The sequence below is a fragment of the Gracilinanus agilis genome, chromosome 4, assembly GCF_016433145.1.
Source record: "Gracilinanus agilis isolate LMUSP501 chromosome 4, AgileGrace, whole genome shotgun sequence".
Classification (NCBI taxonomy): domain Eukaryota; kingdom Metazoa; phylum Chordata; class Mammalia; order Didelphimorphia; family Didelphidae; genus Gracilinanus; species Gracilinanus agilis.
Window position 1 is genome coordinate 15,330,477 of NC_058133.1, and position 27,125 is coordinate 15,357,601.

At 48.5% G+C, this 27,125-nt stretch overlaps 1 protein-coding gene across 1 annotated transcript in view; it reads left to right on the forward strand.

The window, feature by feature from the left end:
• DOCK7 (dedicator of cytokinesis 7) overlaps window positions 1–27,125 on the forward strand; it is a 151,081-nt gene that overhangs the window by 11,388 nt on the left and 112,568 nt on the right. Inside the window, exons 8-17 of the mRNA XM_044674772.1 lie at window positions 4,530–4,659; window positions 4,765–4,977; window positions 5,722–5,807; window positions 7,602–7,668; window positions 12,376–12,525; window positions 13,506–13,586; window positions 14,442–14,607; window positions 15,418–15,560; window positions 22,236–22,329; window positions 23,189–23,351. Of these exons, the coding sequence (XP_044530707.1) occupies window positions 4,530–4,659; window positions 4,765–4,977; window positions 5,722–5,807; window positions 7,602–7,668; window positions 12,376–12,525; window positions 13,506–13,586; window positions 14,442–14,607; window positions 15,418–15,560; window positions 22,236–22,329; window positions 23,189–23,351 (1,293 nt within the window). The remainder of the gene's footprint in view (window positions 1–4,529; window positions 4,660–4,764; window positions 4,978–5,721; window positions 5,808–7,601; window positions 7,669–12,375; window positions 12,526–13,505; window positions 13,587–14,441; window positions 14,608–15,417; window positions 15,561–22,235; window positions 22,330–23,188; window positions 23,352–27,125) is intronic.

The following is a 27,125-nucleotide window of genomic DNA, read 5'->3' on the forward strand; positions in this document are numbered from 1 at the left end:
AGAGAGAGAGAGAAGGAGAGAGAAAGAGAGAGAGAGAGAGAGAGAGAGAGAGAGAGAGAGAGAGAGAGAGAGAGAGAGAGAGGCGCCAAAGAGAGGAAAGAGAAGGAGAGGGAGGTAAGGAGAGACAGAGGGAGAGGGGAAAGGGGAGGGAGAGCATGAGAGTGTGTGTGTGTTTAAACATAGGGTGTCTTCTCAGAACACTTTTTAAAGAGGCCTTGTGACTAAGTGAATATAGAACATCTGTGAGTTATCAGCCAAATTCTAGTCTGCTTTCTGACCCAAACTTTCTCCTCTCATTTAGTGTGCTTATTTGTAAAGCACACTTAATACCAATGGAAAATTTTGTTCAAAGCAGTCATTTAAAAGGCGTGTAAAGGTATTTACATAAAGTGAGATCTTGGAACTATATTATCAGAATTAAGCAGTTCATTTCTTTTACTTCTATTGGTTCAATATTATTAGTCACTAATTAGTCTTTTAGACCAGGATCATGCACACATATATCCGTGCTCTCCTCAGTCTGGGTCCATTCAAAAGTACAAATTGCAGCCCCTCCATCCCTGCTTGTCCCTTGTGACCCTTCTTGCTTTCTTGTAAATCTGCCCTCGAGATTTCATCAGCAGATTGAGACATTTTTGTCTATCCCATCATAGCAGTAGAACACATAGACTGTTGGTTGACTATTCCACACTCTTGCTATATGCTCCATCTTTTTTGTGCAAGTGTCCACTTCTCTGTTGGTGATGTTGTCCATCTCCTCACGGCCACTCTGTGCCTCTCAGCTTCTGTCTTTAGAGGCTCTAGTCATCTCTGACTTGCGGCCACACAGTCCTACCAGAAAACTGTCATGTTAAGATGAGTTTCTTTTGGAGGGAAATGACCCTCTCGGGTTCCCTAAGACTCTCCTCTATTCTCTCCTGTTCTATTCTGGGCCCCGCTCTGTGTACTTTAAGCCTTCCTAATTCCCTGATGGATGAGCCATTGAATCGTCTGTGCACACACACACCAGAGCACGAATAATCATCGTCCATTGTCTGCCTGGCTTTTCTGGTGTGGCTAGTTAGGTCAGACTCATTTGAGAGTTGGTGGGTCTTTTAGGGAAGGAGCCTGCGGCATTCTTGGGTTTGATCTGGTACACACGATGCTGAGCACACGTTTTGCTCCAGAAGACCTCCCTCTTGGTGGGGAATTCTTCCATTTGGACTCTGTTCTGAATCTCCTCAGTGATGGTGATGATGACCGTCTCCCCTCCAGCCTTTTTTCCTTGACCAGCACACCTTTCCTTGGCCTTGGCCTCCCCGGTTTGAATGGGAGCTTCTTGAGGGCAGAGACATCTCCCCTGTCCTAGCTTAGGACTTGGCTTTACGAGTGCTTCACACAGGCTTTTTCATTCATTCATTCATTCATTCATTCATTCATTCATTCATTGACTCAAGAAATCTTCTGTCCTCTCTAACTTTCAGGCAATTGTGCACCCATGAAGATGTGGTCGCTGCAGTGTGGGGTTTATGAAAGCCTTTCTCATATCTCCATTGGGACAACCTTGATTAATTAAATTATTTATATTATAATTTATAATTATAAAACTCTTTATAATGGTTTTGTAGAGCCAAGATAACTGGCAGATATTGATAATGTCTCATCACTTTGGAGGTAGCCATAAGACCTGAGATATTTCCCAAACTTCTGCTCTTCTCCTTTTACCTTGGGAATGTCTCCCAAACTGAGAGGAAGAGAATTGGCTGCTCTATGCCTGGTACTGTCCTCAGTGCTTTATAAAGATTATCTCAGAGAGGTAGGTGCCATTAATATTCCCATTTTACAGTTGAAGAAACTGAGGCAAATAGTTAAAGGGCTTGCCTGGAGTCATACAGATAGTAAGTATCTGAAGCCGGAAGTGAGTAGAATTTATCAACTGCCCTCAGAAAGGTTTTGCCAGAAGCTCAGACATCTCTGTAGATCGGACAGTTCACTGACTTTTCACCTGTGATTTCTTCAGTAACATTTCCACTTTGTCATTTAGCTCTTTTCAAACTGGCCCTAGAGTCCAAGGATGGTGGAGCCACAGTTACTGATTGTAAAAAGGTTTTCTTAATAATCTTTACACCCTTAGAGGCAGGCAGCTGGGTGGCTTAGTGGATTGAGAGCTGGCTCAGAGATAGGAGGTCCTGGATTCAAATCTGTCCTTAGACATTTCTCAGTAAGTGACCCTGGGCAAGTCACTTACCCAAAGATTGTTTCCATTTTCCATTTTTGTTGGTTTCCATTGCCATCCTGAAATACTCTTCTTGGCATGGCTTTGGCTTCTCTTCCCTTTCTTTAACTGGCATTTTCCTCCCTTGACTCTTTTCACTTTATAATTCAGTCAGTCCCGCTCCCATGTCCCTCCTCAGGACTGTGATTTATATTCTAAATCTCCATTGTCCACGGCTGACTTCTGGGGGCAGGTAATGTCCTTCCACTTGTCCAATTGCTCCAGCTCTCTCACCGGCTGCATCTTCGTCCACGTGGCGGCTATCAGCCGAGGCTCCAGCCTCCTCTCCTTCCTCCGTCTGCGCAGCTCCCACAGCTGGAAAGTCTTTTTGGGGCGCAGGGCCCAGGCTCTGTCCGTGCAGCCCCCGTCTAGGCAGGCAAGTAGTGTGCACCATCCCATGTCTTCACAGTCTTTTCTCCATTCACACAGGAATTGGGCTGCCTGCCAGCTGGAGAATATTATTATTGGAATGTAAGACACAGTGAGCAGGAAGCATGCAGGGAGTCTTGGTGAGACGTCATTGAAATGATAGTGAGAAAAGCAGGCCAGGGACCCCCCCCATGTCCGAGCTACGCCCTGGACAGGCCTGGCCCTGGACACTGTCCGTGAGCCTCGTGTCCCTTCCGGCCAGAGCAGGTGCTGCCAGGGCGCTGGCTGTCTCTGAATCCCCTGGACTTGTTGGGGGTGGGAGGGCCAAAGAAAGGATCAAGAATAGGAACAGCTTTGCGAAAACATAAAAAGAGCTTCTCAGCAGGGCCCGGAGGGCGGGAGCCGGCCGCCATGACGCTGGCGTGAGCTTTGAAAGCTGTCACGTCTGATTTCTCACCCCGAACAGCGTTCTGCATGTGGCGCCTGCCTGGCCCGTCATGAGCAAACAGATTTTTTAGAGGAAACCCAGACACAGTTCCTTGAAAGGAAGGTAAAGCATGTTTCTTTTTGGTCCTTCATTCTCTCCCTCCCTTCCCTCCCACCCATGGGGAAGGAAAGAAATACGGCGCCCGTTTTCCGTGTCAGGTCACGCGAAACGTAGGGAAGAAGAAAGAGAAGCCCTTCATCGCTGCCGCCGCCCGCGCACTGCCTCAGATCCCCTGGAAGGGGGTGCCATTCTCCCCCCGGGCCTTCATCCCTGTGCTGCTCTTCTGTCCACAGGGACCTCTGGTTCTTCTCCCTTCGCTTTGCCACCATTTGTCTGAAACCAGCCCCTCCTCGTCCTTGTGGCACCGCCATACCCATCACGGTCATCCGCCATGAATTCCTCTTCAGCCCCCAGTGATGGCACCCCCTCAGCTTCCAGGCTTTTGCCACCACAAAAAGAGCCGCTCTCAGTGTTTTACATGCAGGCCCTTCCTCTTGGCTCTCTTTGAATGGGGCCCCGGTGGGGCTGGGGCTGTGTTCTCCCAGCGGTGCATTTGTGCCTGCTCTCCGGCATCCCTCTGACATTCATTGTTTCCCTTCCCTTTCCTTCACGTAGGCCACGAAAGGGTCGAGGTGTGATCTCAGAGTTGGTTTAATTTGCATTTCTCTGGTCAGCCGTGATTTGGAGCATTTTTTCACGTGGCTCTTGATCGTTTTGATTTCTTCCTCTGAAAATTGCTAGTTCATATCCTTTGACCATTACCAATTAGGGAATGGCTCTTGTTTTTATAACTTTGGTTCCATTGCCTCTATCTTGCTCTTCCTGGCATTTTCTCTGCCTTTCCCCCCTGGCTGGGATGTTCTTCTCCCTCTTCTCTGTCTCCTACTTTCTCTAAGTCCCAACTAAAGTCCCATCTTCTACCAAAAACCTTTCCCAGCCTCTTTTAATTTGCTCTGTTGGTTATTTCCTATTTATGCAGTATATGCTTTCATTTTGTGTAGATTTGTTGGCATGCCATCTCCCTCATTAGACTGGGAGCTCCCGGAGGGCCGGGACTGTATTTTGTCTCTTTTTGTGTCCGCAGTGCTAAACACAGGGCCTGGCACATAATTAATTAAAATGAATATTGATGGATTCACTGTCACACACAAAGAAATGGGATGAGAAATCACTTCTTGGACTGCAGTGGAAAAGAGAAAATATTCTCTTTCTGGAGGCATTTAAGGGCCCACTAAAAATATTAAGTGAATATTTTTAGATGAATATGAAACATTCTGGTACCTACAGTGGTTGGCCATTTGTTCATTTCTTTAAATGGCAAGAAATATTGTAGAGGAAAATGTATTCCTTGAGTAATCATAGTGATGAGCTGAGAGTTTGGCAAAGTTAAGTCAATTTAATTGTTTGCTTTTTTAACAGGTACCACAAATTGGGAACAGGCTTTAATCCTAATTCGTTAGACAAACAGAAAGAAAGGCAAAAAGGTTTGCCCAAACAGATCTTTGAATCCGATGAAGCACCCGATGGCAACAGCTACCAGGATGAGCAAGTAATATTCTTTCCATTGGATGGTAAAAGCTTTTTTTAACTTGAGTCCTTAAAAAATGTGCCTATTTGTCACTGGATTTTGTCTACTTGGCATTCCCCATCACAGGATGACCTTAAACGACGATCCATGTCGATCGATGACACTCCCCGGGGCAGCTGGGCCTGCAGCATCTTTGACTTGAAGAATTCTCTGCCTGATGCTCTGCTCCCCAGCCTGCTTGATCGTACCCCAAATGAAGATATTGACCATCAGAACGATGACCAAAGGAAAGCCAACCGGCACAAGGAGCTCTTCGCACTGCACCCGGCACCAGATGAGGTACTGGGAGTTCTGGTACGATGGACACAGATAAGAAGACCGTCCTGGCCTGACTGGGAACTTCTTTTTGCCCCTCGAATTCAGTGTGGGTGGGGGTTCCTGGGCTAGCTCTCTGGCCACCCCACTTGATTATGAGCTTCCTTCATCACTGGATTACCCCAGAATAAAGTTTTGCACACATAAAGTAAGTTCTCACAGAACTCTCATTTGTAGAAACTTTAGGGATGTTAGTATAATTTTAAACTTTATGGGGGAAAAAAAAAACCAGATTTAACTTGCCACTGCTGTCTAACTTTCAAAGTACCATTGCTAGAAAATAACTTATTTCTAGTGCCATCACTTATGCACAATCCAAGCCATGTTTAAGTTCTGGTGATTTTGAATTGTGCACAGATCATCTTTGCTCTCAGTTAAAAACATTGAAATCTTTTCTGCCAACCCTCGAAAGAAGTAAACATTGTGTATACCTAACTTTTTTTTCCCAAACCCTTAACTTCTGTGAATTGGCTCCTAGGTGGAAGAGTGATAAGGGTGGGCAATGGGGGTCAAGTGACTTGCCAGGGTCACCCAGCTGGGAAGTGTCTGAGGCCGGATTTGAACCCAGGACCTCTCGTCTCTAGGTCTGACTCTCCATCCACTGAGCTACCCAGCTGCCCCTATACCTAACTTTTGGTAGAAGAATTTTTGGAAACATCTGCACTTTGGAAAGCTTGCTCATTTTTCGTTTTGTTTGTCAAATTGTAGGAAGAACCAATTGAACGACTTAGCATTCCTGAAGTACCCAAAGAACATTTTGGTCAAAGACTTCTTGTAAAATGCTTATCCCTCAAGTAAGTATTGCCTTCTTTTCCTGCAGGCTTCCTTTTCCACCAGCATGGCATCTTTCCCCTCCTTCCTGGTCCTTCGGGCCTCCGTGGTTTTCCATGCTGCTCCCCTGAGTGATTTGTTCCCAGAGGACCCCAAGGAGAGGCCAGCCTCCATTATACATGCTAAGTGACCAGAAATGATTCTTGAACGTTTAAAGTGGAAGCTCCCAAAGGCACAAACCTGGATTTTTAAGCCACCTCTCCCAAGAGTTTGCAAAGTGCATTTCTTTGTCAATAGAATACAATTTTACTTTTGTTCTCAGATGAGCAAGTGGATAAACTTTAGAACCAGAGCAGAGCTTGCTTTGTTTTGGTCGAAATTAATTTTCGTGACATTTGTTTCTTTAAAGAAGGAATATTTGAGAGAAAAGGAGAAAAACGTGTTAGCAATAAAGAGTGCTAAAGAAGCTTTCAGCCCCAGGAGGATCTGGGTTCAAATTTGACCTCAGATACTTCCTAGCTGTGTAACCCTGGGCAAGTCACTTACCCCCGCTGGCCTAGGTCATATTACCACTTTTCTGCCTTGAAGGCAACATTATGTACCAACCCTAAGACAGAAGGTCAAGTTTTTGAATTTTTTTAAAAAGGTTCCAGCTCTGAGGCAGCCACTTGAGCACTGTGGCCGGTTCCTTGTAGAGCCGGTGTCACATGTTTTACGCCCTTTCCCTGGAGACCCAGGAGGCAGCGCTAATGAGCCAGAGCTCGCCGTGCCCCTTCGTCGTCGGTGACCCTCCTCTGACAACTGGGGCCTGGGGCTGCTGTGGCTCCCTCGGAGGGATCGCCCCAGCGAGCTCAGCCTCTGTGTCTGAGCCAGTGGCTTGGCTCCCTCGTCAGACCGTCCCTCTGGGCCACCGTGAGGATGGGGCACGTCTGCGATTCAGAAAATGTTTGTAGACGGCGGCATTGCCAGAATCCTGTTTTTGCCCGTTGTGGTAGCAGAGCACCCTGTGCAGAGCCAGTGCCACCAGCTCGCGTGGGAAGGGGGCTGTGAGCTGCCTTCCAGATAGCCCTCCTTCATCCTCACGGTCCGCAGAGGAGTCGAGGAAGGGTCCCGCCGTGGCCAGCCTGCGGAGGAGGCACGGTTTGAACTCCAAACCTGTGATTGAGCCCCGTGAGCCAGTCCCGGCTCCTGTGCTTGACTCTCCTGACTGTGGAGCGATGCCGAAGGAGCCGATGCACAGTCGGGAGCAAAAGCTGAGCCTCGTTCTCCTGCGCTTCCTCCTTCTTTAAACCCTTGCCTGCCATCTCCTTTGCCACCAGGCATCGGTTCCAGGCAGAAGAGGCTAAGGGCTGGGCCGTGCGGGGCAAATGACCTACCCAGGGTCACCCAGCCAGGAAGGGCCTGTGTCTCTTGGGGCGGGAAAAAGGAAATTCTTGAATGCAACAGGAACGTTTCTCTTTGTCGAGGAGCCCTCAGCATCTGTGTTGGCTGGACCTCTACTCTGTCAGGAGGGGGAGCCCCTGCCTCTGGAGCAGCCCGTGCATTCACTGGGGGCTGCTGTTAGGGAATTCTCCTGTCAAGGCCACGTCTTCCTCAGGCCACTCTCCCCCGTGTCATTAGATCTGCCTACGGTTCTAACTCCCGCTCCGTCTGGCGGCCCATCCTATGTTGGAAGCTAGTAGTTGTGTCCCTCTCTAAAGCTCTTAATACGGCTAGGTGGTGGGGAAGTCATTGGCCATATGTGCGAAAAATGCACCTGTTAAAATGGAATATTTTCTTCTTGTGGAGAATTCATCAAGTTTTTATTTTTGCTTTAGATTTGAAATTGAAATTGAACCCATTTTTGCAAGTTTGGCTTTATACGACGTCAAGGAAAAGAAAAAGGTAAGTTTGGGGCGTATGGGAATATAGTTTTCTGACAGAATCATCATTTGTAACTTTCAAAAATATTTCTGAAATCTATTTTTGATATTTTTAACTATAATTATAAGTCATAATTTTAAAAAATGTCCCTGGAATATTGTTTTGTAAGGTATATATGAAGCACTTAAAGTGACAGGTAATTAGTAGATAGTAATCTTTTACTAGCATTTTGCAGAGTTCTTGGTACATAGGAGACATATTTAACAAAAGGTTTTTGACCCAAAAAAACCCTAAATAGCAATTTTAGGAAAAAAATTTAATTATCAGCATTTTTTCCTTTTAAAAATTAATTTAAATTCATTCCTTTAAAGTTTTTTAAAATTCTCTTAAGGTTGTTAAGGATTTTTCTGTTGTGAAGCAAACTTGAAGGTAAACTGCAACATGATCAAGGGATTTCATTTTGGGGAAAAAAATGTCAAAATTAAACAGTATAAAGAATTTGAAATGAATGGTAAAATTCTTGAATATTATTTTTTAAAATGTGGTCATAGAGAAAAGACAAAGAAAATGATAGTCATCAAATGTTCTCATTGCTTTTTTTCCCCACCAGGAGCTAGAATGGTCTTTTGCATTTTAGAATATTCTGTGTTGAAAAATATGCTTCTTTTGGTCATTTAATAGCAGTAATCCCTTTGTTCGAGCACTTCTTTCCCTGGTATAAATTGGTGCCTCTATACCTTCCTATCTTCTTTAATTTTGTTCTTTAAAAAAGTAGGTGCTGCTTTGAGGCTAGACATATCAGCCATTCTGGAGGTCAGCTTCGGTTCCCTTCCTGGCCCAGGAGGACCATTGTGGTCATCCACCACTGATTAGAGATTCCCTTCAGGAAAGCCCCTAAGCTCCTCTCACCCAGGGCCAGAGAAGCTCACACATCTGTGGACTCAGCGTCAGAGCTAGGACCCGGGCCCAGGAGTGTGGTCACACATGCATTTGTGGACATGGTTTTTGCTAGATGGTGTCCTGTGTCTTTCTCCAGGGACATAGATGGTGGCCTTAGAGGTCCCTGCCAGCAGGGCAATTCTCTAAGTCAGTAGCTTTGATCCTAATTTTGGTGAAGTTTTATTGGTCAGTGTGCTGCCTTCTGTTCTCCAGCTTCTGCTGCCTTTGTCCCCTGGGTTATATGGGGTTTTGTTTCTTCCAAATTTATGATGTTTTATGATTTATGAATGTTAAGCATCCCTGAGTGAAAACTGGAGTTCAAAGGAGAGATTTTTGTAGCATCTAAATGCTTGGAATCAGTGAAAGGACTTAATGGGTTACCATATCATGAACTGTTTTCTCTTTCTTTGCCTGGTTTATTGTCCACTTGTCCAATGAGCAACACTTGTCCTCTATCTCTGTAGCTAGATGTGTGTGTGTATGATTCATCCATCTACACGTGCATATAGGCCCTTCATTGAGGGACTTCATGTGATCCAGACAAAATCTGTTCCTCTTTGACTCTGTTTTTGTAGGGTGGATGTGTAGCAAGTCCATCATCTAACCTAGCTTTTCATCAGCTGCAGGTTTGAGAAGGGCACCACTTGGTGCCTCTGTGGGCCATAGGGAGAGAAACGCTGGGCATCCAAGAGTCATCATCATAAACCACAAATGCCCTCTTAGTGCAGCCCAAGTTCTCACTGGCTTTCCTGGTTACTGCAGTGCTCTGTGGATTCACATTGAGATTTCAAGCCATTTTTAGCCAGATTGATTCCAGAACAACTGCTCTGTGCCCACTTCTTCCCTGGATTAGACTTGTGAGGTTACCCTGAGCTGGGAACAAGAAGACTGAATTCCAGCTGGCCAGATCCAGCCTAATGCTCCAAACCAGAAGTGTCACTTGTCTGGCATAGGGCCTGACATTTAGTCAGGTAACCAAGAACACAATGCCACTGAGATGGTGCCATTTTGTGCTTTTCTCAGTCTGTGGCCTGCAGTCCCATATTGACCCCTGCTATCTTCACTTATTCTTGGTTTTAGCGATCTTTAGTTGGGACCAGTGCGCCATCTCTGCCTTTATCCAGATCTTTGATAAAAGTATGAAACATCCCAGAGTCTTGCACAGTTTAGGTCCTCTGCCTCTGATGATGAGCCATTAGCCCTCAGCTGGTTTTGAATCCCTCTCATGGTGCTGTCATCATCTGGGCCTCACTTGATCACATCAGGAGGTGATGAGATCCTTTGTTAGTAGCTTGTCTGACTGATCCACTGTCTTCCCTCATCTTCTAGTGTGGTAGTGCTGCCACTAAAAGAAATGAAGAGCCTTGAGCGGATTATGAAGCTCCCAACCACCCTGTCTGTCCCTGCTGCATTGGCTCAAGCTTCTAGTTTTGATCCTTTTCAGAGCTTAAAAAAACAAACCTTTTCTTTTTGTCCCTCATTTTCCTCTCTGTCCTCAGCTCACTCCAACTTAACATGTTTATAGTTTCCCTCTTTATATTCAAGTCGTTCACCCATTCTGAATTTATCTTGGTGTAGGGTGTGAGATGTTGATCTAAACCTAATCTTTCCCATATTGTTTTCCAGATTTCCCAGCAGTTTTTGTCAAATAGTGGATTCATGTCCCAAAAGTTGGGCTCTTTGGGTTTATCATACACTGTCTTGCTGATGTCATTAACCCCAAGTCTATTCCACTGATCCTCCCTTCTATCTCTTAGCCAGTACCATATTGTTTTGATGACTGCTGCTTTATAGTATAGTTTAATATCTGGTACTGCTAGGCCCCCTTCCTTTACATTTTTTTTCATTATTTCCCTTGATATTCTTGATCTTTTGTTATTCCAAATGAAATTTGTTATAGTTTTTCCTAATTCAGTAAAGAAGTTTTTTGGTAATTTGATAGGCATGGCGCTAAATAGGTAAATTAATTTGGGTAGAATTGTCATTTTTATTATGTTAGCTCGTCCTACCCATGAACAATTAATGGCTTTCCAATTGTTGAGGTCCAGTTTTATTTGTTTGGAAAGTGTTTTGTAGTTGTTTTCGTATAATAGCTGTGTTTGTTTTGTTAGATAGATTCCCAAGTATTTTATATTGTCTAGGGTGATTTTAAATGGTGTTTCTCTTTCTACCTCTTGCTGCTCTAATGTGTTAGAAATATATAGAAATGCTGATGATTTATGTGCATTTATTTTGTATCCTGCCTCTTTGCTAAAGTTGTTGATTATTTCTACCAGCCTCTTAGTTGATTCTCTAGGATTTTTTAAGTATACCATCATATCATCTGCAAAGAGTGTGTTTTTTATTTTTTGACTTGACTTTTCAGATTCTGATTTTCTGGATGAATTCTCTCTATATCTACATTGGTCCCTTTTTCCTCTTCTTCAGTTACTCTTGGCCTTAAGAATTACACACTTGACTTATCATTTTTGGGGAACTGATCTTCCTGAGTTATTCTAGTCCATTCATTTCTGCTATTTGGAAGTATCTAAGCGTTCATTGATAGGTCCTGCCGCCAATGATCCTCATCCTATGCAGAGACATTTTAAGAATCAGTCCTCATTGTATGCTCAGCACAGACTCCAGGTGTCTAAAAATTCATCCCTGACCTCCAGATGAAGCTTTTCATAATCTTATGTCATTTCCAGTGACTGAATCAGAAGGGAAAACACTTCACAGCAAGCATTTAAAGCTACCAAGAGGGAAAGGGCAAAATTTACATTCCAAAGGTAAACTTGGGAAGATTTTAGCAGAGGAAGGACCATAATCTAGAACCGGCAAAAAGGGATCTTCAAACAGAGCCAGATTCTGGGGAATGTCAGCCTTGGTGGGCACCATCAGACAGCTGTTCTGGGGCAGGTAGAAAGGAACTGCGGCCCCGACTCAGCCCAGAGCCTTCCTCTGGTCGCACGGCCAGGCCCAGCCTTCCCTCCATGCATCAGCGACTGACCCGGAGGAGGTGCGCTTCCTCGAGGTGCTTCCATCACGCTTCCTGCTTGGCGAAGGCCGTGGGGTGACGGGGCTTTGCTGGGAGAGCTAGAAATTATGATTTCTGATGCATCGGCCTTTCCTTCTTGGGGCTAAAGCTCGTGTCCAGAGCAGGTTTCTCTGCTTCTTTGTTCCGAAGGCCTCCCCTTCTGTCTCAGAACCAGGCCAAGGTCAGGCAGTGGGGATGAAGCGACTTGTCCAGGGTCACCCAGCCAGAGGGTCTGAGGCCAGATTTGAACCCAGAACCTCCAGTATCCAGGCCTGAACTCCCAGCCGCCCCATTCTCTTCTTGGAAGATAAAATCATCCTGAAGTCGGGGGAGAGATTGTTGGCTGCTGCGAGGCCTGGAGGCCCCCATGGTGGCACTTGGGGTCATTTTCCCAAACTTTGAGGCGTGGGCCCTTCTTCCTGCCTCTGCCCAACTTTCTCCCTTAGTGACCCTGAGCGTGCCCGGACGTGGGTCGGGCTCTGCATCTCATCAGTGAGCTCTTTGTATGGCTGGAAGCCTCTGCTCCTGGGGAGGTGGGGAGGGGGTGCCACTGCCCGCCTGCTGGGCCCTCAGCCTGACCCTGACACGGTCCTCCTTGGGGACTCTTGGGGTACAGCCGCAGCTTCCTGGGCTTCAGCCCCCCCTTTCCTGTCATCACCGCCTCCTCCAAGCAGGCCGCTTCTCTGGAGTTCGGCCTCCAGTGAGGGTGGCGGCGCCGTGTCCTGCCAGCGCTAACGGGCTAAAGACCCCCCCCTTTCCCCCCGCCTCCCCAGATCTCCGAGAACTTCTACTTTGACCTGAACTCGGAGCCCATGAAGGGCCTGCTGCGCCCCCATGTGCCCCCGGCCGCCATCACCACCCTGGCCAGGTCCGCCATCTTCTCCATCACATACCCTTCGCAAGACGTGTTCCTGGTGATCAAGGTGAGAGCGAGGCCTGCCCGGCGGGCCTGCCGTGGCTCGGGGTCCCCCGTGATGGGGGCAGGGGCTGGATTTGAACCTGGGTCCTCCTGACTCTGTGGCGCCGGGAGAGCCTCGAAGAACAGAAAGGGCAGCCTGGAGCTGTCCTGGCCCTGGGGGGAAGGGCGGCCCCTTCCCATGGGAAACGCACAGCATTCTGGGAGTGGAGGAGGACCAGCGGCCCGTCCTCTGGCTCGAGAAAGCCCATGAGGCCCACCCAGGCTCTGAGGGCCGTCTGTGCTTCCCACGCGCTATGACACTCGGCTTCAGGGGGCCCATAAACGGGCCTCGGAGCCTGCCCCAGAGCCCCCCGGGGAGGCCCGCCCATCCCAGCAGGGACACGGCAGGGCACCGCGGAGGCCTCGTGGGGAAGGGACAGCCAGGACAAAGGCCAGGAGGGGGGAGATGACGGGCCTCATGTGTCCCGGCTTGGCTCCTAGAGGGGCCTTGCTCTGGAGAGCCTCGAGTGATGCTCTTATCCCATCCCGGCCTTCCAGAGGTGGGCCTTGGCTCGGGGCCTCTTGGCTCAAAGCTGGCTGGAGCGCGGGTTCAAGCCATCCCTCTGCAGCAGTCCTGCGGCTCTTGCTGGGAGCGTGGCCAGAGGAAGATCCTGAGAGACTGTCCCTGGGCTGAGGGTCCCACGGAGCCCCCTCTGCTCTGCTAGGCTGCTCCCCGTCCCCCCTCATCCCCCCCCCCCCAGCCTCCCTCTCCTTGCACCCCAGGTCAGCGAAATCGTGGCGATCCTTCAGTTTGCCTCCCCTTACGCGGAATGTCGCCCTTTTGGTGGGAAACTGAACCTTGCCTGGCAGGGGCAGCAGCCTGGAGACGGGAGGTCCTGGGTTCAGATCTAGCCTCACACACCTCCTCACCCTAAGCCCCTCCAGCCCTCGGGGATGCTGCGACAGGAGGGGGCACCGCCTGACGCTCTGCCCTTCTCTCTGCAGCTGGAGAAGGTCCTGCAGCAGGGGGACATCGGCGAGTGCGCCGAGCCCTACATGATCTTCAAAGAGGCCGACGCCGCCAAGGTGAGCCTCCCCTGGCCGGACCCCCTCCGCAGCGCCCCCGAGGCTCCTCATGCTGGGAGACACTTTAGCCTCACAGAGGGGCCCGGCGTGGGGGACGCCGGAGACCGAGACCCAGGGCCACCCCGGGTCGTCCTCTCCCCTCTTGTTAATCCCCGATTCACCAACCTGGGCCCAGAAAAGGGCCTGCCGGGTAGGAAGCCCGTCCAGCCAGATGTCTGTTCTTCCTTCCGGTCTCCTCCACAGCCTGGATTATAATCTGGGAACAGGCCGGACCGTCGTCCCTGGGCATCCCCCAAAGTGCCACCTTCTGTCATGGGCTGTGGAGGGAAGGAAGGAAGGAAGGAAGGAAGGAAGGAAGGAAGGAAAGAAGGAAGGAAGGAAGGAAGGAGGGAAAGAGGGAAGGAAGGAAGGAGGGAGGGAGGGAAGGAGGGAGGAAGAAAAGAGGGTGGGATGGAGGAAAAGAAGGAGGGAGGGAGGAAGGAAGGGAGAGAGGAAAGGAGAGAGGAAGGAAGGAAGAAAGGAAGGAAGGAAGGAAGGAAGGAGGGAGGGAGGGAAGGAGGGAAAGAGGGAGGGAGGGAAGGAGGGAAGGAGTGAGGGAATGAATGAGGGCCTTTAGAGGCTGACCATCTCCTTCTTGCATTTCTATTTGAGGACTTATGCAAAAGGACTACTGGGTGTGGGCCGGCCTGTGGGCAGTGCTATGGGCCGTGCAGAGCCCCTGTGGGCTGGCATGTGGGTGGGTGATGGAGTGTCCATGCAGGCGGTGGTGTGGGCCAGCCTGTGGGCAGTGCTATGGGCCGTGCCCTCCCCGCGGCTCCATCCTGGGCACATGGCACACCACTGTCTGGCTTTCAGAACAAGGAGAAGCTGGAGAAGCTGCGGGGCCAGGCCGAGCAGTTCTGCCAGCGGCTGGGGAAGTACCGCATGCCCTTCGCCTGGACGGCCATCCACCTGATGAACATCGTCAGCAGCGCCGGCAGCCTCGAGAGAGATTCGGGCGATGTTGAGATCAGCGCCGCAGGTACGGGCCCAGTGGCCGTGGAGACCCCCTCCCTGACTCTGCCCTCCTGCCCAGGGAGAGCCTTAGGGCGGCCATGATACACTCCGGAGCCTGTTGCAAGAGTCGGCTCGTCCTTTGGCTCAGGCAGGGGCAAAAGAGCATCTGGGGCCGCCAGCAGTCGGGACTGGACTCGGGACCCTTCCTGAGTTCAAATCTGGCCTCAGACACTCACTAGCCGGGTGACCCCCCCGTTGGCCTGAGTTTCCTCATCTGTCTATCACATGCGCCGCAGAAGGAAATGTCGAGCCACTCGGGCGTCTCTGCCAAGAAAACCCCAAGCGGGGTCACGGGGGGTTGGGCGAGCGGAAAAGGCCTGAGCATGTGCTGTGGCCGTGACCGCCGTCCGGAGAGCTCGAGGAGCTTCGCAGGGGCTCTTATTAAAAAAGTATTTTCTTTCTTTCTTTAGTTACAGGGAGAAACCCTGTTTGACAGTTGTTTTTGGCATTTGGGGATCCAGGCTTTTATGCCCCGAGGCAGTAAATGGTGCTGCTCAGTCTGGCCAGTACTTCCGCGTCTCCCCGGGGCTGTGGAGCCCTCGGTCCGGGGCCTAGCCAGTAGGTGCTGCACAGGCCAATTTACTGGATGAGGAAGCTGAGGCTGGCTGGGCAGGGACGTGCCTGGGCTCCCACACCGGGGAAGGGTCAGCGGGCAGTTCTCAGGCCTTCTTGAGGGCGACCTCCTTCTCCAGGCCCCTGGCTGGTCCAAGGGCTCGGTCCCAGATACCTGTGCTGGCTCTCCTTCACTGGACATCCTCTCTTCTTCCTTCTGCAGAACGCAAAGGCTCGTGGTCCGAGAGGAGGAATTCCAGTGTCGTCGGCCGGCGTTCCCTAGAAAGGACGACAAGTGGAGACGAGGCCTGCAGCCTGACCACCTTCCGGCCAGCCACCCTCACTGTGACCAACTTCTTTAAACAGGTATCTCCTGGGCGTCTGAGTGACCAGCGGGTGCCTGCGACCCCCTGAGCCATCCCTCATAGAGGCTCACAGGAGTGACCCTGAGACACGGAGGGCTGCCCGGCCTCCCATGGGCGCCCAACAGGCATCTTTGTGGTGCCAGGGCTCCCTCGGGTGGGCAAACACAGGTCTGAGCCAGACCCACCCACCCCCAGGGATCTGTGGGCTGCCATGTGTGAGCAGTGCTAAGGCCAGCCGTGAGGCCAGTCTGAATGGGGCCAAAGAGCCACAGGAACGGGGAGAGGAAGGGAGCAGCGGCCCTTCCTTTGCGTCCTCGAGCAATAAGGAAGCTGACTTGATGGTACGTTGGGGGTCTCCTCTTTCACGAAACCCAACAAGCAGGAGCCAGCAAGCTGAGCTGGGCGTGACAAAGCCTGCTGGGGAGGCTGAGGGGCTCCTGAGGACGCTGGTGGGGAGAGAAGCCCGAGGACGGAACGCCAAAGTTCTCATCTCGATGGAGGAATTAAAGCAGCCCCTCATGCCTTGGGATCCTTGATGTCGGGGCTGAATGGAAGACGAAGGCGTAAAGGAGCCAGATGCAGCCGGCGCTGAGCATCCCCGAACAGCACAAGGCCAGCCCCGGAGCCACCTGGGGAAGCTTCTGCGTTGCCTGGCTCTGCGGCGGTTCTGCCCTCCCTGGACTCCCTGCTGCAGCCGTCCTTGGAGCCTCTGTGGCGGGCCGGCTCTTGGCAGAGGCTCCTGCACTCTTCCTCGGAGCCCCCGTGCCGAGCCCCCCCTGCCTTCTCTCAGGCTCTCTCCATCAGAACTCCTGTGGCCAGGCCGGATCCCACTCCGTGGGCCTTTGTCTGGTGGGCCTCCTCCCTCCCCTGGTCAGTCTGGCTCCGCCTCCCGGCACCTATCCTGCTCCTGCCTCTCTTGTCCTAAGAAAGCTCTGCAAGCCCGAGCCATGCCTCGACTCTTTGCAGTCTGGCCGCTCTCCTTTGCCGTCCTCTCTGGGCATCCCCTGCAGGAAGTGACCAGATCCCATGGCTCAGGCCTCCAGACCTTGTACCGCTTTGGGCACGGGCGATCCCCCCATCTCCTCACTGACCTCCGGGATGCTCTCTCTGCTCCTCGGGCTCCTTGGACAGGTCCCCAAGGGGCTCCTCCAGGATCTCTGCGGATTCTGGCCTCTTCCTGGTTTGTCTTCTTTGTGGCCGGGGCCGTCTCCTCCTCAGGTCAGCTCTCTGCTATTGTCTCCCTAGTCTGGAGATCTCGGGCCGGTCTTGCCTGAATTCTGCTTTTCGTCTCTCCCTGCCTCCGGCTCAGCGCGTTTAAAACCGAACTCTTGTCTTCTCGCCCTCTCATCCCCCTCTCTCCAGCGGCATCGTCCTCGCAGCCCGGCTCGGCGTCTCGGGGACTCCCTCCGTCGTCCCCATCTCCCCAAGCGCGGCCTGCTGCCTCTCTGCCTCGGCGGCCTTGCTGGCATCTTTGCCTTCTGTCCCCTTTGTGGCTCTCAGCCTGCCAGCCAGGCTCCCTGTGGTCCTCTTGTGGGGCCCCTTGTCCTTCGAGGGCCGGGGCTCCCTGGCAGCGCCCTGGCGGCTGTCCTGAGCGCACAGACAGACTTTTCTTCAGCCCCTTCGTCTCCAGGACAGCTTCAGCCACACGCAGAGACGGTCCTGCCTCTGGCTCGCCAGCTCTGACAGCCGGAGCTCCTTGTCTGACCTGCTGCCTCTCTGCTTTCTGTCTATGCGGCGACCTCCCTCGGGGCAGCCTCCCGCGTGCTGCTCGCTGGTGCCACCGTAGGGAGGCAGCTGCTCCCTGCCGGTTACCCTAGCTCCGTTGGGTCCTCGCTGGGCTCGACATCCTCCTGGGCTTCCCTTATCAGCCCGTCTGGACTTCGTCACCCCCCTCCCATGGCTTGTCCCCCGCTTCCCTCGAGGACCTGACTCACATTTTACTGAATACACAGCCTGTTCGCCTTGTTCCTCGGCCCTCCCTCAGAGGCCTCCTGCCCCTCTTCTCCTTCACCCCCATCTCCCCTCTGGGTTCAAGTGATCCCGTGCCGTCCCGTCTCCTCCAGCAGACCATCCGGCCTCTGTCTTCCCTCCAGAAAGGCCCTCACCTACCACCCCAACAGGCCCAGCTCCCCCTCCTCCCTGGATCCCGGCCTCTGTCTCTTCGTGGCCGCCCTCCCTGGTAGGCTGCCTGCAGTTGGTGCCTCCCCCTATTGTTGGGCTCGTGCCGCCTGGCTCCTGGCCCCAGAGCTCCCCGTAATGTCCGAGGGCCCGGTGTAGCGGCCTTTTCTCCGTCCTCTGTTCTCGGCCCTCTCGGCAGGCTTTGCCTCTGCTGGTCGCTCTGTCCCGCTTCGTGCACTTCCCTCCTGCTTTTCAGGACACGCCGGTCCTGTTTCTCCTCCTTCCTCCTTAGCTGGGTCCTGCTCAGGAGCACAGCCCCCCCGGGGGGTCCCTCAGGGCTCTGACCTGGGCCTTCCAGCCTGCCTCGGCTCCCCCAGGCCCAGTGACCGGGCCAGCTCTGCCTTGGCCGCTCCAGGCTCTCTGCCGAGCTCCAGTCAGGCACAGCCACTTGCCTTTCAGGCTGGTTGATGTCGTACACTCGTCCCCTTTGCCCCAGAGCCGGCCTTCTGGCTCTCCTTGTGTCCAGTCTGTGGCGAAGGCCTGCGAATTCCTCTTTTGCAGCATCTCTCAAATCCACCCCCTCCCCTCCTCATGAGCACCTGCCAGCCTCGCGTCTCTGTCCACTTCAGACTGTTAAAAATAATATTGATATAGATGGCTGTCTTTAAAAGTGTTAATAGTGTATTTAATGCCGTATTGGAAATTAAGAAGGCCGCACGCCTGCTGAGGTCGAATTCAAATGGCCCACCATTCCTTCTCCCACCTGGCTGCCTCGTACCCAAAGAGAGCGTCCCAGTCAAGTCCTCTGTTTAAGCTTCGCTTTATGCTGGCTCACGTCAGCACTTAAGAAGGAAGCCCGTTGAATTATGGGAAATGTAGTTCTCAAGTCCTCTAAATGTCCACAGGAAGTTTATACCCTATATCTAAATATTAAAGCTTAATGAACCCCAAATTCCAGTGACACAAGACCGGCCTCCATTTGGCCACTAAAGTGATTTTCTCAAGCATAAGTCCAGCCCTGTTGACTTTTCCTTCAACCCCCTCCTTAACTCAGGACATGCCAGCGACTCCCTGCCCTCCTCCAGGATCAAAAGCCCTGACTGCCTGCCTATTGCATGAAAGACACACTAGCGGGCAACTGGGGGGGTGGGGAGGGCTCCATGTATAGAGCCAGGCCTAGAGACAGGAGGTCCTGGGTTCAAATCTGGCCTCAGACCCTTCCCAGCTGTGTGACCCTGGGCAAGTCACTTAACCCCCATTGCCCAGCCCTTACTGCTCTTCTGCCTGGAACCCATTATTGAGACGGAAAGGAAGGGATGCTCCATTTCTTAGCTCCAGGCATCCCCCCTCTGCTGCTGTCACTCTGGACCTCCCTGGCTTCCTTTAAGTCCCAACTAAAATCCCACCTTGTGCAGGAAGTCTTCCCCAAACCCTCTTCATCCAGGGCCTTCCCTCTGGCCATTGTCTCCTATTTTATAGCTCACTTTGTATAGAGAATGTCGACATGTTGGTGCTCCCTGAGACTGGCAGCTTCTGGAGGGCAGCAACTGTCTTTTTGTGCCCAGGGCCTGCACCCCTCCCAACCCTCACCCCAATGGAGTCCCAGCACACACTGCTGGCGATTGCCCAGCTTGCCCAGAAGCAGTCAGAGGCCCTTGGGTGAATCCAATCTGCCTTTTAAACTGAATCTCCCATTCTACGGTCTGTATTCCTTCCACGCTTGGGCGTCCGTCCGTCTCCTGGTTTTGTGTCATTGCCTCAGTGCTCTCCCTCTCCCTGCCTTGGGAGGTCTTTCTCTTCCTTGAAGAGCCCACTTCTCTGCCAGGGCCTGGCACAACGCCCCATTGAATCTGTTCTTAACACTGAATTTAGGCACTTTGGGTAAAGTTGGACCATCTACCTGGTAGAGTTGGACCATTCAAACCCTTAAAGCAAATGGCAGAATCCAGAGCAGGGCAGAAGAAAGGCAGAGGAGGGGACGAGGCCTCCATGCTCAGTGGCCCTGGCTCTGATGGAAGCCCGTGATGCCAGTTAGGAGGACAGCCTCTCGCCAGAGAAGAAGCTGCCGGTGTCTAGAGGCTGTCCTGGCCTGAAGGTGCATGTCAGCAAGGGAGGAGGGAACTCCTGTTGGACCGCCTGAGCACTTCACAAGTCTTCTCTCACTAGAACCTCATCGCAACCCTGGGAAGGAGCTGCTAGTATTAGGTTCATTCATCCGTTGAGGAAACAGTGGCAGACGGTGATTAGCCACACGTGAGGCTGAGGTCTTCTTGCCTCCAGGCCGGTGCTTTTCTCCCTGAGCCCTCTAATGCCTCTAGGAACCAGCAGAGCAACCTGGCAGCCAAGGGAAGTCATGGTGAAGGGGACAGGCTTCCCTGCAGAACGTATGAGAGGGTGCTACAAGATATGACCAGTGTTTTATCCAAAAACAATGCAAAAACCTGTAGAAGTAAAAATGAATTGGATGGGGGGCAGCTGGATAGCTCAGTGGATGGAGAGCCAGGCCTAGAGACGGGAGGTCCTAGGTTCAAATCTGGCCTCAGAAACTTCCCAGCTGTGTGACCCTGGGTAAGTCACTTAACCCCCATTGCCTAGCCCTTACCACTCTTCTGCCTTGGAGCCAATACACAGTATTGACTTCAAGACAGAAGGTAAGGGTTTAAAAAAAAAAACGAATTGGGTGTGAACACTTGGTGTGACTTCAGGTAAGCCAAATCACATCAAGAATACTTATTTATGAAATTAGGAAGACAAGACAATGGAAAACGGGAAAGATTTGCCATTTTTTATTTTAAAGATCTGTAAGTATATCTGTAGAGAAATTTTGACCTCTCTTCACTGTGTGCATCTGGCCTGCTCTGGGAGGAATGGATCGTGCCACCGAGAAGGGGAGAAGCTCAACCAGGACAGAAGAAATCTCTGAGGCAGCTGCCACCTTATGTATTTCAGAAAAGAGAAGGTAGCAAAGGATGATGTGATTATTAGAAAAGGATAGGACAACAGCAGCAACTCCTGTGTCTGATGACTGCTATTTTTTCCAAATGAGGTTTTTTTTACAAGAATTATGTGTGTGAGGCAGTAACAATCAGTGAATAGAGTTTCATCTTTTAAGGTGCAGTGGTTGGTTGGTCAAAAACATTAAGACCTCAAATTCCTCCAGTTTGATCTTGGCTGAAGGAAACACTGATGTTTAGCCTGAGGGCATAAAAGACTTAGTGGGGTTGTGATACAACTGATCAGGTGTTTGAAAGGCTCTCACATGTCAGAAGTCGTGTTTTGATTCACCCCAGGAAACAGAATTGGGAGTTGGGAATGGGAATTTCAAAGAGGCAAATTGAGACTTGGTACAAGGAAAATCTTTGTGGTGTTCCCAGCTTTATCTGTTACGGGGGTGGGCTTCCCCAATTGGATGGCCCCTCAGCAGCCTGTTTTCAAAGGGATGTTCTTTTAGGTTCAGGGTGGATCCAGCCATTTTGGGTACCCTTTGCCCCTGTGATTTGGTGTTGAGTCATACACCAGCCATCTTTGAAGACCCAATGATAACAAATAGAGGGATCGATTGAATGCCTAATTGTTGTATTAGTTGCCTGAAGTATTGGAAGTAGCAGATGACCTCAAGCCTGCTAGCGTGACCCTCTCTGGTAATTGTGTGGGAGAAGTTGGACAAGAACTTCACACATCGAGTCATCCCAGATGGCTTGTGGTCCAAACGCTCGGAGTGAGCCCACACATTGAGGAGATCGTGGTTTTATGGAACTATTTTGTCTGAATTTTCTCTTTTATCATTGATGGCCAAATGTTAGTCACCCATCATACTTAGGCTTTGGTGCTTCTTTCTGACTCCAGAATTCTTGAAGGTTTGGCTGACAGAATGTAAGCCATGGCAGGATGAATGATCTCTCGGCTTCAAGTATGGGTCTGTCGATGGTTTCATCTGATGACTAGAACAGGTTCATAGAGTTTGCTTGTCTGAGGATTTCCCTCTCTGCTTCTTTGTCCCCTTAAATGGCACAGAGCATCTCTCGTCTGAGTGCCTTTGTACCTTCGGTCCCCAGGGCCTGGAGTGCCCGCCCTCCTCATGTCTTCCTCCTAAAACCTTTAGTTCCTTCTAAAGTCAGTCCAAATATCTTCTCCTTTATGATCTTCCCAGGAGCTTCTGACTTCTCCAGTCTTTGTGCTTGTATGCCCCAATAATGACATTAGCTTCTGGAGAAGTAGGAAGGGTCTGTTTGATTTTTGTCTGTATATCCTTGGTACTGAGCAGAATCTCTGGCGTGCAGTCAGTGCTTAATAAGTGTCTGTTGACGGACTGTTCAGTTGCAACTAGCATGGGGTCTGTTTCAGTACAAAGAGTACCTACCCTGATAAAACTGGATCCCTGGAGAATATTGGGGGCACAAATGAAAAAGGAAAGGAAATAAATGGGTTGAATTCATCACCATACTTGTGTTGACCTTAGGACCCATTTTACTGAAACCAATTAGGCAGTATAAAATCAGAATTTGTCTTCACTTATTTGCATATCCTCCTTAAAATGCCCCTTCTTCTGTCCAAACAGGAAGGAGACCGCTTAAGTGATGAAGATCTCTATAAATTTCTTGCTGATATGAGAAGGCCATCTTCTGTCTTAAGGAGATTAAGACCCATTACAGGTATGTGTTGATTTTGGAGGAACATGATTATAAGCATTTTTGTTTTGTTTCCGAAGCATTGGAATTGCCATTTTATGTATTCATTTCCTCTGATTTCACAGATGCGCCCTCTATCCTTAGGTATACCATTTGACTACAGTTCTTCACCTTCACCTCATTAAACTTTCAAAATATATGGCTTGAACACAAGGGAATTGGGAAGCCGTGATTATTTGTGTGCTGAAATGGGGAAGGTAGTTTTATACAGATCCTAAAAGCAGATTTTTCCCCCATACAGGAAAAAAGCAATAACTTTTCAGCAAGTTTCTATAATAATTAAAAGCCATAAACATGATAATAATTCACAATAATATTGAATTGAGTCCACCATTTCAGAGTAAAATTTTGCTTAATCTTTCCAAGGTCGGTGTAAACTTCTTTAGGCTACTAAAGGCAAAGCACTTTTAAGAGTCCTGTGCCCAGGTGTCATAAATAATCCAGTTTTTAAGACATTAAATATCTTTTCTAGAGCTCATGGGACTGAATATATAGTTTATAAATTCCGAGGGCAGGGGTCACATCTTAATTATCCAATTATCTCTCCTATTAATTAGTTCTTTGTCAATGCTAATCATTTAACAATGGTCATTAAATAGTTAGTGAATTTCCAATGACATGTTCATTTCAGATTAGTTTGGGCCATAAACCGAGAGGCTGTGAAGAAAAGAATTTGGCTGGCGTTAATTCCGTTCTTTTTAGATGTCCTCCTAGGTTCCTGATAAGGAACACTGTACGCACCCAGATCGCCAGAGCAAGTTTAAATAGAGATTTGATGTGTGTTTTCTTTGAGTTGTTGCAGTAATCATTTTTTAATATGCAGCTCAGCTGAAGATTGACATTTCTCCTGCACCAGAGAATCCCCATTACTGCCTGACCCCTGAATTGCTGCAAGTCAAACTCTATCCTGACAGTAGAGTTAGACCTACCAGGGAAATCCTGGAATTTCCTGCCAGAGATGTGTATGTCCCGAACACTACTTACAGGTAAGAGTTTTTCATCTGATGTGCAAGGAAGCTACCTAAAAAGTTACCGAAAGAACCAAACACACATTATAGTAGTGTCTAGCACAGGACCTGAAATAAAGAAAGAATCAAACATGTGTGGACTCACAGAGGCAAAGGACCATAGCTGTTTCCTAATCTAATCTTCTGGCCCACCCAAAAACCTTTTAGCCCAACCCTTATAAATAAGGAAATAAATTGCCTTCATAAAATCTTAATATGAGAAGCAGACGTTGAGAGATCAAGAATTAACAAAAATTTTTAACACCTTTTACTCAAGTAATCCCAGAATCTATTTTTTTCAGTCTTTAAAATTGTCCTATTCCAGGAAACTCTAACTTAAAGATGTTTGTTTTATGTTTAAATTCATTTCCTTGTGTTCAATCTTTCCCAGATGAGTTAAATGGCTTTTAATATCCTTTGTATAAACCTTCATATAGTTGAAAACCATTCGATCATTCTGTAAATCTTCCTTTGCCAGCTGAAATGACTGTAGCATCTCTACCTTTCCTCTGAGCCTTTTTTTTTTTTAAAAACCATTTCATCATCTTTTGTCTCTTTCCTGAATCCCCTTACGAATTCTCCTGCCTCCTTTTGGTGTAAGCTGTAAAATTTACAGGTTAGAAAGGACATAGAGATCCTCTATGCCATTTTCCTAATCTTCTAGATGTCTTTCACTGGGTCTCAGAATCTCAGTGGATGTTTAATCTGAGATTTGGAACTCGCCTTGCTCATTTGGGGTATAGACCAAGTCCTTCAGCTCTGCACATCTGTCTTAGAACAAATTTTCAATTTGTTACTCCAAAGGTTGTCTGTTTCTAAGTATGCTTTCAGTTAACTTCAGTGCTCCATAGATGAGCAGGTGTTGTTATTGATATTGTAATGATGTTGACCCGGCTCAAGACATATTGGGATGGGGGAATGTGTGAAGATCACTCAGTTTCTCAGCATCCCGAGAACCCCGTAAGACTGGAACATTTCAGATGATGTGCCAGTCTATATTGGCACAGGGAATTTCCACTGATGAAATCAAATACTTAGACCAAACTGGAAATGGCAAATCATGTTAGGATTGATATTTGTAAGTAGAGTATGGATAGCCATATTGCCTTAATTTTATATTCAGATGAAATTCACCTTTGATTTTGGTGTAATCAAAGTCAAGGTCAGTTAAAAACATGTCTGTCACCACTGACGCAGGCTCTGACTTTTTAGGTGGAATCTTTAAAAGTGCTACTAGTTTTAGTTTCCCACAGCTCCTTGTTGGATCTTACTTACTGTTGACACTCTTTTTTTCAATGAAAACTCTTCATACATTCCATTCCAACCTTTGTTTTATTATTGGAAAGGCTGAGACATTTTTAAAATGCTCTCAAGAAACACCTTAAATTTTCCTTAAATGTTAAGAACAGTATCAACAATTAGAATAATTACCATAATTTTCAAATGAATAGTTTCAAAGCCCCAGTTACTAATGAAGACAGAAAAATCAAAGGAGCATAGGTTGGCTTTTACATAAGCAGTATGTCTTATACTTTTATTTTCATTCATTTTCACTGTATATAAAATATATGGATTATTTAGTCTACTTTCCTGAAACTATACTCTTTTTATTGATTAAAAAAACAAAACAATTGGCCATTTGACTAAGTATAATTTTGTTAAGATTTGTTAAGATTACAGTAAAAACATTTAAGTAATAGGGCATTGGAATAGAAGTAACGTTCAGAATTTTTAAGGATCCAGAGGAAGAATAAAGGGAAAGTCTGTCCCATTGCTAGGGAATATCCTTAGTAGTGTACATTGATATCAGAATGGAAATGTGCTTGATAATTGGCCCTATTTTCCCTTCTAGTAATCATTTCAGACCATGTGTCCCCATGGTGCTTTGAGTACTAAAAATGTTCAACAGCAGTAGTGATGTGGTCTGAAGTGATAACTGGAAAGGTAAATGAGGCCAATCATTAATCACATTTGCACTCCCATATTGATCTAAATGGGGCTGATCCAACAGGGTGTCTCAAGAATCTGTGTATAAATGGCCCACAGATGTTCTGCCCAGCCTTTATTGAAGAGTTGAGAAGATCTGTATAACAAAATAGCTGGAATGTTTCTGATTTTTGTTTTCATTTGTTTGGTATGCTTAATATGAGTAGATACCGTAAGGAAATTAACTTGTTAAATTGGTCACTCAAGGTACCATCATGTTTCATCCTGAACTATGTTGTAGGTCTGCACCTCTCTGGGAATAAACCATTCAACTTTAGAAATAGATTTATGGAAGTTTAGCAGAGACCAGGCCTTGAAAGGTCCCCTAGACTATCCCACTGTATTTGGTAATGACCCCCTCAAAATTGTCCTGCTAATTACAGAATCTAACATTTCATCCCAAATTCTTAATAATGAGAATAAAAGAGGGGCCAGAATTTTTTCCTTGGTTCATTTTTCTCCCATAAGTGAGCAGTTTATTCCCAGAAAATAGCAGCCCCTCTTGCTCCTTTTAAATATTTATTGAACATGAGTCATGCTATAGATTTTAATAATTTTCATTAGAGTAAATTGGTTTCAGGTTAAAATTGTGCCTGAGTATATTTCTCCTTGTATTTTGTGCAACTCTATAAAAAATTCTCCTGTAAAGTGCTTATAACCTGTTAGCAAACTTTTCCACTGATAAATTGTGGTGTGTGATGTGAAGGTTATTAAGTTTCATATTTTATGGAGATGGCTATACTGCTCTATGAGTAATATGTTACCAGAGAGAGCTATTGAAGCAAGGAGGATATATTATTTTCTTCCAGAAAGAGATTAATTAGTTTCTAGATGAAGGGTGTCCTCAAGGAAGTGAACAAAGTTAGGTAAATGAAAATGCTCAGGTAGAATTCAGCTCATTCTGCTCAGTAGTCAGTTTTCCCTACTAATGTGTTCTCTGGAAAATCAGGCACATTTTTCTTTAAATACACGATGCTGAGGAAGATATTAGATAGTTTAATTAAAATCTACCTTGTTTCATTAGAAATCCATATCTGAAAATACTATTTACTGACAATTATATGACCAGAAGGAGTATGTTGAAGATGGAAACACAGAGGCCTATGACCAAGATTGGAGAGCCTGATGTATTCTGAATGAATGTGCACTTACTGAATGAATACTCTGAGCCAAGCACTGTCCTTGATGCGGGGAATACAGACATCAATAAGCAAGTCAAGTAAGCCCTAGAGGAGCTTCTCATCGTCAAGTAAGCCCTAGAGGAGCCCAGCAAACAGGAGGAAGGAGAGGGAGAAGAGTTGGGGGCCAGGATCAAAGTGAATGAGTGACCTCTTCTTTCCAGGAATGGTTGGGAACCAGAAGGGTCTAGTCTGAAGACGGTGAGGGGAGTGGCGCAGTGGGTCTCTTGTTAGGAAAGATGAAGGCAGGCACCCTGTGGGAGGGACAGGATGTAGCCTGGGCCAGATGGTTGCGCCACCTTCACCCCTGGACTACCACCTGCTCTCACACTCCTTGGCAGATAGCTCACAAGTCTGGAGAAGAGCAGGTACTCCCCAGACCCTCAGGCCATGCAGCTGCCATTGAAGGAAGCAGTCTCTATGAAGAAAGGGCCTATCTTTCTTGGCAGGTCCCACCCCAACCCCAGCAGCTTACCAGTGGCTGTTGATGGGCAGGGAGGGCAAAGCCCAGGAGGGGCAGCAGCCCCAGTCTCCTCTCTGTCCCCCTGGAATCAGCCCCCATGGGCATGCATCTGGCAATGACTTGGAT